General features: G+C 44.1%; 1 protein-coding gene across 4 annotated transcripts in view; it reads left to right on the forward strand.

The window, feature by feature from the left end:
• med25 (mediator complex subunit 25) overlaps nucleotides 1-12,456 on the forward strand; it is a 41,493-nt gene extending 29,037 nt beyond the window's left edge. For 2 of the 4 annotated variants that reach the window (XM_041177899.1, XM_041177900.1), the window contains exons 16-20: nucleotides 466-573; nucleotides 2,008-2,091; nucleotides 7,472-7,648; nucleotides 10,278-10,482; nucleotides 11,914-12,456. In XM_041177899.1, coding sequence (XP_041033833.1) covers nucleotides 466-573; nucleotides 2,008-2,091; nucleotides 7,472-7,648; nucleotides 10,278-10,482; nucleotides 11,914-12,017 — 678 coding nt within the window. In that variant the 3' untranslated portion in view covers nucleotides 12,018-12,456. The remainder of the gene's footprint in view (nucleotides 1-465; nucleotides 574-2,007; nucleotides 2,092-7,471; nucleotides 7,649-10,277; nucleotides 10,483-11,913) is intronic. The other 2 variants (XM_041177901.1, XM_041177902.1) reach the window with 2 other exon arrangements.
• The last annotated feature ends 318 nt before the right edge of the window (nucleotides 12,457-12,774 follow it).

Below are 12,774 nucleotides of genomic sequence, written 5' to 3' on the forward strand. Positions count from 1 at the left end.
TATGTCTGAGGATACCATTATTCAGGAAATGCTGTCAAATTCAAGTATATAAATCACTTTATCCGTAAGCAACATCCGGTTAATAATTCGAACTGTGGACTGCCTTCGAAAATATACTTTTAAGGTGCGCTACTATTCACTCAACTATTTGTGTTGAGTTATTGCACTACCATGGACTAGTAGAGCTAATGTATTCATTCGACTTGTTGCACAGATTGATATCCTGATTTTTGCAAGGGGGTCGGGTGGTTTGAATGGAGTTAAGATGCATATCCCTCAGTAGGAGGAAGGAGAAACTGGATTTCACTTCTGCAACCTATAAGATGGTTTTCTAGATTGAAGAGTGGTGCCAGCAAAACTTTTTAGTTCCCCTCCTCCCACCTCCCCTCTGCACTTTCTGCCAATGATCTCTCAAACTATGATAATAGATTCATTTGTGTCATCTTGTATCTTTTAATTTGGCAGCAAATGAGTGGGACACAGCCAATGGGGACTGGATCTATACCCACTCCAGCATTTATGCAGAAGCCACCTGGGGCAATGCCAGTGTCACAAGGAGTGCAGCAGCAACAGGTATGAATGATCACAGGTGAATGTTCACACATTACCAATTCATATTTTGAACATTGCAGGGTATATAGTAACTCTGCAGCAGTTTAAATAAAGCCCGTTTCTCATTGTATTTGGTACAAGGGACACAGTAAGAATAGTTGACTGATGCTTTGAGCGCCCTTCATCCTGAACTGAGGGTGGCCAAGGAAGTCACTTGGGTGTCAGTCTGGAGACAGGGTGATTTTGGGTATATAATCTTTTCCTCCTGCAATTCCCTACCACTTTTTCTGACTTGTACTAGAGCCTAGTTCTCTGGTGCCTCACTCGAGTAGCTATCCTTCATATGAGAATCTAGATACTGAAGAGCCGGTATGCTAATTGTTCAGAGCAGGCACTACAATCAAACTCAATCCTGTCTGCACTCAACATCAATGTACATACAATTTCCAAGAATCATTACTTAACACCCTTGAACCTTGGTTGACTTGTTTCCATGTCTAGCCCAGGGGCAAAGTTAATTAGTGCCTTGGCAGGAGATCAGTTAACTTGGTATATGGGTTCAAATCAAGTCATGCAAAACTTAGATTCTTATTGAGTTCCCTGCCTGAAGGTAGATCTGACCCATAGCACCACGACTTCCACCATGGATAGGGCAAGGGGACAGGTCCTGAATCCACCCCAGCTGGAATGGGGATCAAACCCTATGCTGTTGGCACCAATCTGATCCACACCGGCCTTCCAGCCACTGAGCCAACTGGCTCCCAAGGAGTTAGAGTTGCTGTGACAATGTACACTTTCACATGTATGTTGTAGTTTGGAATGATGGATTGTGATGGTAGAGGCTGCAGTGTTTTTTCCACCACATGCCTGAGCAGAAATCTCTCACTCTTTCACAGCCTGCCATTGGTGTGTGTTGAAAGGATTTACAAGTTGACACTCTATCTGCTTGGCTGTGTTTTCTGCTTGGCTGTGTTATGAACACACCTTTCTTGGCCATCAGGTTGTGGAGTGGGATTTTATCCCGGAGCTTCTGGTTCAGAGGCCTGGACGTTACCTACTGTGCTAAAAGACCTCCAAAAAATTTAGTAGCTGAGGGTAAAACTCCCTCTGCTCTGTTCCCAGAGCATGTCAACTCCAACTTCAGAAGAATTCACACCTCCCTGGACCAGGGAATACCTCACCCTCCCTGGACAAGATTGCTAATTTGCATTGAATTTTGAGCAGATTTGTCTTATGGGCTTGTACCCACAGGGACTGAGTAGGTACTGTCACAAGCTTAATTTGCTGCAGACTTTTGCAGAGAGGAGACTGAGCCCATTAGACCCAAAGATGAAAGAAATTATGATCAATCCTATCCATGTAATTGATCTTTTTTGTAAAGCATTGCGAGTCTATACTTTTTTTAAAAAAAGTGATTTTTACTTTCTTTCTACCCTCCCTCCCCCCACCATTCAGATACCAGGTCAGCCAGTGACCACCTCAATACCTCAGGTTCACACGGTAACGACAATGGACGACCAACAGCGGCAGCAGAATCTGGTGAGTGGACTGAGTGTTTTAACATATTTATTTTCTTGCTGCCTGGAAACATACACTTGTTTGGTGTTTGTGGCTTATCCATGAATTCAGTGCTTCACAAACCTTTTTCCTGTGAGACCCCATTTTAATGCCTCAGACTTTGTGTGACCCCCAGATTGAAAATTTGGGGAGTATGTGAGCTGTTGAGCAGCGGGACTGAGGAGAGGCGTCAGTTGTTGAGCGACATGAAGGGGAAGCATTATTTGTTTAGTGGAGGAGAGGGGGTTTTTATTTCTTGATTGAGGGTCGGGGGGGGACAGAAGTTGAGTGTTGTGTGAGTTGGTGAAAAAACGGGGTTGCTACAAAAAAATAACCCTAATTTTCACTTTTTTGCAGCAGCAATCGGGCCTCCGCACACCCACCAACCACAAAAATTAATTTAAAGGGGCCTCGCAGCTGCTAGCACTCAGTCTAAGCTCCATCATAGCCATTGCTGTCTCAGAGCTTGTGACCCCTAGTGGACTCGTGACCCACAGTTTGGGAAGCCCTGCGTTAATTCCCCTCTCTCATGTAATGTCTGGGGCCAGGCATTCCCACCACCTGAGAAACTTCAGCTACCCTGCATCGTTTCTGATTGTTGGGAGCACCTAAATTTGCAACTTGCATTTTGAAACTACTTGTTTGAAACCTGAAGAAAAAAACTTGACCTCACTATTAGCCACACTTTTATATCGTGCTTTTTTAAATCTTTTGCCCCCCCCTCCCTGCCTTCACAGTGTTTGACAGCAAATGAAGTGCTTTTGAAGTTCAGTTACTGTTGTAATGTAGTAGCAGCCAATTTGGGCGCAGCAAACTCCCACGAACCGCAGTGAAATAAATAAACTTATCATCTGTTTGAGCTGTTGGTTGAGGGGATAAGTATTAGCCAGCACGCTGGGGAGAACTCCCCTGATCTTCAAACTGGTGGCCGTCAGATCTTTTGCATCCACCTGAGATCAAGTCAGGCCTCTGTTTAATGTTTCTGGCAAACAGCAACTCAGTGCAGAGCTCCCTCAGTATGGCACTGTAAGTGTCAGGGAGGAGACAGTGGTTTAGTGGTATTGTCACTGGATTGGTAGTCCAGAGACCTACGGTTAATGATTTGGAGACCTGAGTTCGAATCCCACCACAAACTTGAATCCACTGAATGTCTGGAATTAGAACCTGATGATGACCATGAAGCCATTGTTGATTGTTGTAAAAACCCATCAGGTTCACTAATGTCCTTTAGGGAAGGAAATCTGCTGCCCCCACCTGGTCTAGCCTACGTGTGACTTCAGATCTGCAGTAATGTGGTTGACTATTAAATGCTCTCTGAAATGGCCTAGCAAACCACTCAGTTTTATCAAAACCATTAAAAAGCCAATAAAAAAACAATGAAACCGGGCGGACCACCCAGCATTGACCTAGGCACGGAAATGACAACGGCAAACTCAGTCCTGTCGACCCCGCAAAGTCCTCCTTACGAGTATCTGAGGGATTGTGCCAAAATTGAGCTGTCTCACAGACTAGTCAAACAACAGCCTGATATAGTCATCCTCACAGAATCATATTTTACAGATCATGTCCGAGACACCATCACCACCATTCCTGGGTATGTCCTGTCCCTTCGGCAGGACGTCCCAGCAGAAGTGGCAGCACAGATGTATAAAGTCGGGAAGCAGTTGCCCTGGGAGCCTCAACATCAGTTCCGGCCCCCATGAAGTCTCATAGTATCAGGTTAACATGCTGCTGATTACCACGTATCACCCCCTCCTCAGCTGGTGAATCAGTACTCTTCCATGTTGAACACCATTTGGAGGAAGCACTGAGGGTGGCAAGGGTGCAGAATGTACTCTGGATGGGGAACTTCAATGCCCTTCACGAAAAGTGGCTCGGTGGCACAAGTATAGATCAAGCTGGCCGAGTCCTAAAGGACATAGCTGCTAGACTGGGTCTGCAGCAGGTTGTGAGGGAGCCAGCAAGAGGGAAAAACATATTTGACCTCATCCTCACCAACCTGTCTGCCACAGATGCATCTGTCCATGACAGTATCAGTAGGAGTGACCCCTGCACAGTCCTTGTGGAGATGAAATCTGTCTTCACATTGAGGATACCCTCCATCGTGTTGTGTGGCAGTACCATTGTGCCAAATGGGATAGATTTCGAACAGATCTAGCAATTCAAGACTGGGCACCCATGAGGCGCTGAGAGCCATCAGCAGAAGCAGAATTGTACTCAACTGCAATCTGTAATGTCATGGCCCAGCATATCCCCCACTCTACCATTATCACCAAGCCTGTGGATCAACCCTGATTCAATGAAGAGTACAGGAGGGCATGCCAGGAGCAGCACCAGGCATACCTAAAAATGAGGCATCGACCCGGCGAAGTTACAACAGAGGGCTACTTGCATGTCAAACAGCATAAGCAGCAAGTGATAGACAGAGCTAAGCAACCCCACAACCAACAAATCAGATCTAAGTTCTGCCACATCCAGTTGTGAATGGCGGTGTACAATTAAGCAACTCACTGGAGAGGAAGCTCCACAAATATTCCTATCCTCAATGATGGAGGAACCCAGCATATCAGTGCAAAAGATAAGGCTGAAGCATTTGCCAAAATCTTCATCCAAATGGATGATCCATCTTGTCCTCCTCCGAAGTCTCCAGAATCACGGATGCCTGTCTTCAGCCAATTTGATTCACCACATGATATCAGGAAACTACTGAAGGCACTGGATACTGCAAAGGCCATGGGCCCTGACAATATTCCGGTAATAGTACTGAAGACTTATGCTCCAGAACTTGCTGCACCCCGAGCTGTACTGGAACAGCTTTGGCTACAATACTGGCATCTAACTGGCAATGCAGAAAATTGCCCAGGTACGTCCTGTATGCAAAAAGCAGGACAAATCCAACCCAGTCAATTACTGCTCCATCAGTCAATTCTCCATCAGTGAAGTGATGGAAGGGGCTACCAACAGTGCTATCAAGTGGGACTTGCTAGCAATAACCTCACTGATGCTCAGGTAGGGTTCTGCCAGGGTCACTCAGCTCCTGACCTCATTACAGCCTTGTTTCAAACATGGACAAAAGAGCTGAACTCCAGAGGTGAGGTGAAAGTGACTGCCCTTGACATCAAGGCAGCATTGACCAAGTGTGGCATCAAGGAACTCTAGCAAAACGAGTTAGTGGGAATCAGGAGGAAAACTCTCTGCTGGCTAGATCATAACTAGCACAAAGGCAGAGGGTTGTGGTTTTTGGAGGTCAATCATCTCAGTTCCAGGACATCACTGCAGGAGTTCCTGGGGGTGGTGTTCATGGCCCAATCATTTTTAGCTGCTTCATCAATGACTTTCCTTCCATCATAAGGTCAGAAGTGGGGACGTTTGCTGATGATTGCATGATGTTCACTATTCGTGGCTTCTCAGATTCTGAAGCAGTCCATGTCCAAATGCAGCAAGACCTGGACAATATCCAGGCTTGGGCTGACAAGTGGCAAGTAACATTTGCAACACACAAGTACCAGGCAAAAACCATCTCCAACAAGAGAGAATCTAACCATTGCTCTTTGACATTCAATGGCATTACCATCACTGAATCCCCTACTATCAACATCCTTAGGATTACCATTTACCAGAAACTGAACTGGACCAGCCATCTAAATACTGTGGCTACAAGAACACTTCAGAGGCTGGGAAGCCTGTGGTGAGTAACTTGCCTCCTGACTCCCCAAAGCCTGTCCCACCATCTACAAGGCACAGGTCAGGAGTGTGATGGAATACTCCCCACTTGCCTGGATGAGTGCAGCTCCAACAACACTCAAGAAGCTCGACATCATCCAGGCCAAAGCAGCCCACTTCATTGGCCCCCGTCCACAAACATTCACTTCCTCCACCAGTGAACAGTGGCAGCAGTGTGTGTACCATCTACAAGTTGCATTGCAGAAACTCACCAAGGTTCCTTAGGTAGCACCTTCCAAATCCACGACTGCTACCATCTAGAAGGACAAAGTTTGTCCATTAAATGTTGCATGTATAACCATTCTCTATGGGATAATGCATACTTGAGTGTGACTGAAAAAAGGAAATGTTAGAGAGAAAAACGATCTCTAAGGTTAAGATAAAAGCAAAAAACTGCAGATGCTGGAAATCAAAAACAAAAACAAAAATACCTGGAAAAACTCAGCAGGTCTGGCAGCATCTGCGGAGAGGAACACAGTTAACGTTTCGAGTCTGTATGACTCTTCAACAGAACTAAGTAAAAATAGAAGAGAGGTGAAATATAAGCTGGTTTAAGGGGGGGGTTGGGACAAGTAAAGCTGGATAGAGGGCCAGTGATAAGTGGAGACAGACAAAAGGACAAAGAGGTGTTAAAGGTGGTGATATTATCTAAGGAATGTGCCAGTTAAGGGTAGAAAGCAGGACAAGCAAGGTACAGATAGCCCTAGTGAGGGTGAGGTGGGGTGAAGGAATCGAAAAAGGCTAAAAGGTAGAGATAAAACAATGGATAGAAATACATTTAAAAATAATGGAAATAGGTGGGAAAAGCAAAATCTATATAAATTATTGGGGAAAAAAGGGGGTGATCGGAAAGGGGGTGGGGATGGAGGAGAGAGTTCATCATCTAAAATTGCTGAACTCAATATTAAGTCCGGAAGGCTGTAAAGTGCCTAGTCGGAAGATGAGGTGCTGTTCCTCCAGTTTGCGTTGAGCTTCACTGGAACATTGCAGCAGGCCAAGGACAGACACGTGGGCATGAGAGCAGGGTGGAGTGTTGAAATGGCAAGCAACAGGGAGGTCTGGGTAATGCTTGCGGACAGACCGAAGGTGTTCTGCAAAGCGGTCACCCAGTCTGCGTTTGGTCTCTCCAATGTAGAGGAGACCGCATTGGGAGCAACGAATGCAGTAAACTAAATTGAGGGAAGTGCAAGTGAAATGCTGCTTCATTTGAAATGAGTGTTTGGGCCCTTGGACGGGGAAGTAAAGGGTTTACTGTTTAAAGAAAGAAAGGGGAATCTCTTAGTATGTTAAATATATATATTGTTAAGATACACAGGTGAAGGATATTGTTTAAATAAGTACTTTGATCACATAGAAATAGAAGACAGCTGGGACACTGGGGTTTGAAGGAGAGGTACGAGGCTGAACAAAATCAATAAACTTGTAGTAAAGAAAAGCTGTCTTGGTTTTCACTTCTCCAACCGGCTTGGATTCAATTAACAATGCTTCGTCTAGTCACTTAGTTAAGAACTGAGTTAAGTGTTGCAGGGAAACCTTCAAGTTATTCATAGTTCTAATTGTTTGCTTTATCAAAATTTAGTGCAGCCCTGCTACCCTTTTGGTTTGCATTGTTTATAATTCTTTTTCCCCTCACTAACAGCAGCAGCAGATGCAGCTCAGAGTGCAGCAGCAAGCCCAGGCTGCGACACAGCAGCAACAATCAGGCGGCCCACCTCAGAGTCAGCCTCAGGCTCCGCAGCCGACCGGAGCCCTGCTCCGACCACCCAATCCTGGTGCTAACCCACAGCTTCGCAGCCTGCTTCTCAGTCAACAAACAGTGAGTGTAATCGCAAATGCAAATATCTGCTTTCATGAAGCACTTTTGCCTCATCTCTCTAATCTTGTGATATTTTTCAACCAAAGTGCCCTGCAAGACCTTTCAATGATGCAGCCTTGATTGTCACGAGATTTTGTTCTGTTTGTTTGTTTCACTGTCATTAAGAGCAGCAGAATTTGAATTTCTGAATGATGAAGTGGTGACACAATTGTTAGCAACTATTAAAAGTAGAAAATGTTGGTAAGGTAGCATCAATGGGGAGATAAACCCAGCTAAAGTTACAGGCCAATGCTACCTGACTGCTGAGTATTTCCAACAGTTTGTTTTAATTTCAAATTTCCAGCATCTGTGGTATTTTGGATTTTGCTTTAAGTGTTAGCAACTGTTGATTTGCTAAGATGAAGGAAATTATCTGCCTTGGTAGTTTTAATAGGTGCACAGCACAGAGCCACATAAAGTTTAAATTCAAGTTACTGTTAATTCTGTGTCTCAAGTTGTTAATGGTCCCCAGCGGCTACACTGTTCTATCATGATAACTATTTCGGACTCGTTAACTATTTATCATTATGATAGGAGTCGATTATGAGGGAGCTACGTCTAACACATTAACTGAAAGTAGCTTCACAAGTGCTTACCCTGTACACTCTCCTGTCGGATTTTAAAGCAGTTTTAATCAATTGTTTGCACCTGGGGATAAAGTGGATTTGCCATTGTGATGAGATTCTGGATGCAACTGCTAACAGTTGGGACAGTCAATTGCCTAGTCCTAAAAGAAGACAGAACGAATGTTGACACCACTGCGTCAGTTAGTGACTTCAGGTTGGGGTGGAACTGCAGTAATTGTTCTATGAGCTCGGCAAACAGTGTCTCTGCATTTATAACTGAAACTACAGCAAAGCCTTGAGCACAAGATTTTCTCCAGCAAAATGCAGAGTGGATGAATGCATTCTGTACATAAAACCAATCCCAGTTATTTACAGCAGTGATTGGGAAAATTACCCAATAATCTCCATTCTGCTAGGATTTTGAGTCACTAATTTTGCAACCTTTTTAAAAATTTATTCTTTTTTATAGGAATTGGATATCACTGTCAAAGGCCAGCATTTGTTGCCCATCCCTAATTGCCCTTGAGATGAGTGGTTTGCTTGGCCATTTTGGAAGGCAGTTAAGAGTCAACCACATTAACCTGACCAGACTCTCAGTAAGGATAGAAGGAATAGCCCATTCCCCACCAGAAACATTAGCAAACCAGATAGGTTTTTATGACAATTGATATTTTCATGGTCACTGCTAGCTTTCAGTCTAGATTTTATTAATTGAATTTAAATTCCACCAGCTGCCATGGTGGGATTTGAACCCATGTCCCTAGAACATTAACCCGGCCTCTGGGTTACGAGTTGAGTGATACTACCATGACGTCACTGTCTCCCCCTATTTTTAAAAATATTTTGATTAGTTGCCTATTGAATTTAATAGCAATACACTTACTGTAAGGCAGGGACTGTACCAACAGATTTTGGGATTCGAATGTAGGATTTTCCCACAAATGGGTTAACAGTATTAAGGACAGCCCTTTCAGAATCTCCTGGCCAACGAACTCCAGTTAACAAACCAACAAAAATCAAGTGCTGTAATGACTCAAGTTTCCATACTCACGATTTCTAGAACTCAAGACACTGGGCCGTCCTTCTGAGACTTGAGCAGTAATGCCATGCTTGGATTTAGAGGGTGTGAAGGATTGAGCTGCACCATTATAGCTCCCAATTCTCTGACCCGCATGTGGCTGTCAGCTGTGAATCTGGGACCAAGGTACTAATCCTTTAATGTTTGACAGGCGATGATGCCAATGCAGGCAATCCCAGGAGATGTGGCACCCGCTTGTACAGCAGATTTTGTCCTCTTTCACAGAACCAGAAAAACACTAGCCCAATGTCTCACTTGTGGTGTGGGGCAAAAGACTTGAAATGCTGAATATTTTTGGGTGCAGTTTTGTGATATGGGAAGGTCAGCTTATTGTGTGTTGGCAAGTGAGTCAAATTGGACTTGCTGTGACTTGCCTTAATTGAGTTGCGGCTGGTGGTGCCTGTGTTACTTATAGCCAAGTGGTTATGGTACTGGGCTTGTAACCCCAAGATCAAGAGTTCAAATCTCATAATGGCAAACTATGAAACAATGTAACTTCATCTGAATAGGAACAGATGGAAATGTGTTTGTACTCGAAAGAGTTACTTGGAGGAAGTGACAAACAGTTACATGTGACTACTTATGATGGGGTGTTTCAAAATCCTTCATAACATCAGCTCGGGGAGAGTTCTGAGGGAATTTCCTGATGTGCCAACGACCTCGCCAAAACTTAATTTTTGTAAAATCAAATTAGAAAAATGTTCACAAATTCTTGGCCCCAGAATAAACCAGAAATGTAACAAGATTATAGATATTTTAAAAGATGGATTTTGACGTATGTAATGGCTAAAGATGATGCATGAGTATTGTGTAAGCCAAATAAAGCTTCCAATCTGTCCATCTGCTCCTCTGCCCCCACTTCCTTCCCTTCACATGAATATTTGATTTTCCTGGTTTGTTTTGGCTCTGTAATTATTATTTTTAATTCTGTTTTTTTTTGCCCTAGTCGCAGAGTGGGGTTCCACAACCTCAGCAACCCATGCACCATATCCAGCAGCAAGCCTCGCAGATGCTTTCCCATCAGTCCATGGGTCAGCAGATGCCCCATCACACTCAAGGACAACAACTCCAGATGCAAGGGCAACAGCTAATGCACCAAGGTCCGGGGCAGCCATGGGGCAGCCAGATGGCACAGCGCCCACCTTTACAAGGTAAGATATTCCAAAGTCCCAATGGCTACAGTTAGTGGGCATATGGATTATCTCGTAAAGGGAACCAGGCCACGGCAGCAAAATTAGATGGATGAATGAAAGTTGTGTACAAGTACATGGGAATGCATGAGTTTACCAGTCATAAAGGATCAGAACCCATCTGGATGAATGTTATTAGAGATCACATCAACAGTCACCTTGGCATTGAATATAACCCTAAATATACAATTTCTCATTGGGTAAGTACATCATTGGCAAATATTGGTGAGAAGAAACCAGGTACGCCTGCAAATAAGCTTTTGTCGCTTTCCAGAGGACACAGTCTTATGTGGGAACCATAGAATAAAAGTCTGTGGCTTGGTGATGAGATGGAGGAGGAGCAATGATGGGGGTTTTGGTTAACAATAGTAATCGAGACCAATCAGCAGCCAGGGAATTAAGGAATCACCAACAACTCATAGGGCGAAATACTCTAACCTTCTTGCTGGAGGGTATCTGGGAGAGTCTTCTGCTAGCTGTTTGCAAGTAAAGGGAGCCTAAGTCTGTATGAAGAATTCCTGGTTTAGCCAAAGAGGGCCTGTGATTCTTTTAGATTGAATTATCACTCCATTGTGTCTAAATCTGGACAGGTTCTGCTTTTCATAGCTGATGTGTGACACATCCATTAAACCAGCCTCCTAAATACTCTTTGGAATTATAAACATTCCTTAAAGTTTACCTCTTGCCAAGCTTTTTGGCCTTTGCTTGGCTCAGTATCAAATTTATAACACTCCCAAGAAGCACTTTGGGATGCTTTATGTTAAACTAATACTCATAATCTCTTCAGCGTCCAGAGACACACGAGGCAGACAAAGTTTTTGCTTATGTCTGTTTTTGTAGCTTGTTTTTTTTTCCAGGAACTGGTTGCTAGCCTGAAGCCAGAGGCTATAGCCTGAAGCCTATCATCCTGCATCAAACATGGCTGACCAGGGGTCACTGTCACCCTTCTTCCTCCTGTAGGAAGGACTTGCAGGTTGCTACTCAACCTGTTTGCCATGTTATGAGTGCACCTTCCTTGGCCATCAAGTCTTGGAGTAGGACTGAAACCTGAAGCTTCTGGTTCAGTGGCAGGGACACTACCCACTGAGCCACAAGACCACCTCAACATAAATACAAATAGTTATAGTTGAATGAATAAAAAGAAACTGAATCGATTAGAGTTACTGCCATACAAAGATCAGTCAGCCCTAGTGTAAGATCTTTCAGACAGCAATGGTTTTAGAACGGTAATGCCCAAGATCCAGTGGTTGATATTCTTTGCGTTTGAAAAGTTCTTCCCAGCAGTTATCTATTGCTTGTCCCAGATTCTGGGCACAAGATGTGTTTGCACCCCATGGCTCATACTTGGCTGTGGCGTTAATGATTTCCTTTTTGTAATTTTTAAATCTGCAGGCCAGATGATGATGAATGCAGGCCCGCGGGGCCCAGTCCCTCAGGGTGGGTTGCAGCAAGGCACGAGTCTGTTGGAGGAGGAGATTCTGATGGATCTCATTTAAATGCTTCTCGAGTTTGACTTCCCTTTGTGCAAGGTGTGGACATGACGTATGGAAGCCCAATATTGAAGTCAGCGAGATGAACTACTTCCCGACCTACAAGGGAAAACAAAGAAATTCGCATTTGACTTGCTGTCCTTTTTGAATGGGTTAGTGGTAGGAACTGGAAGACTCTGTGTTTGTTTTTTTTTCAAATATATTCGGCTATCTCAGAAAATCAGAGGGGATTGGGTGGATCAGACAACCCAATTGGTACTGAATCCCTTTTTTTAAAGGGACGGGTTGAGTTTGAAAGTTACATCTGATATAGTTGGAAGGTTGCTTTCAGTATGTTGGTTTAGTTTTGCTCAGTATGTATTGATCTGATTACTGCAGTTTTTTAATGTATTTAATTTTGAACAGAGGCAACCTGGCATCTGTTTTTGTTTCTTTTTTTCACATCTCCCCCCCCCCCCCCCCCCCCCCCCCCCCCCCCCCCCCCTCAGTCAGCAGACCTGAAAGTAACCATCAAGGAATCGACATTGTTACTAGGATTGCCAGCTTGAGCCATGACATGGTGGGGATCATGCTTTCACCTCTGAGGCCTGCTCTGTCGACAATGCAAGTTCACTGAAACCTGTTCTTAAGGCTACTGAGGTTGTCTCCACGTCACAGCATACATTTTGCAAGCATGAAAAAGGACATTTTGCTTCCCCCAAGAAAATAATGAGAACCTCCCGTTTTTGTTTTTAGAAAATTTCGGATGGGCCGTGAAAAGTTC

This window comes from Carcharodon carcharias, chromosome 31 (genome assembly GCF_017639515.1).
Source record: "Carcharodon carcharias isolate sCarCar2 chromosome 31, sCarCar2.pri, whole genome shotgun sequence".
Classification (NCBI taxonomy): domain Eukaryota; kingdom Metazoa; phylum Chordata; class Chondrichthyes; order Lamniformes; family Lamnidae; genus Carcharodon; species Carcharodon carcharias.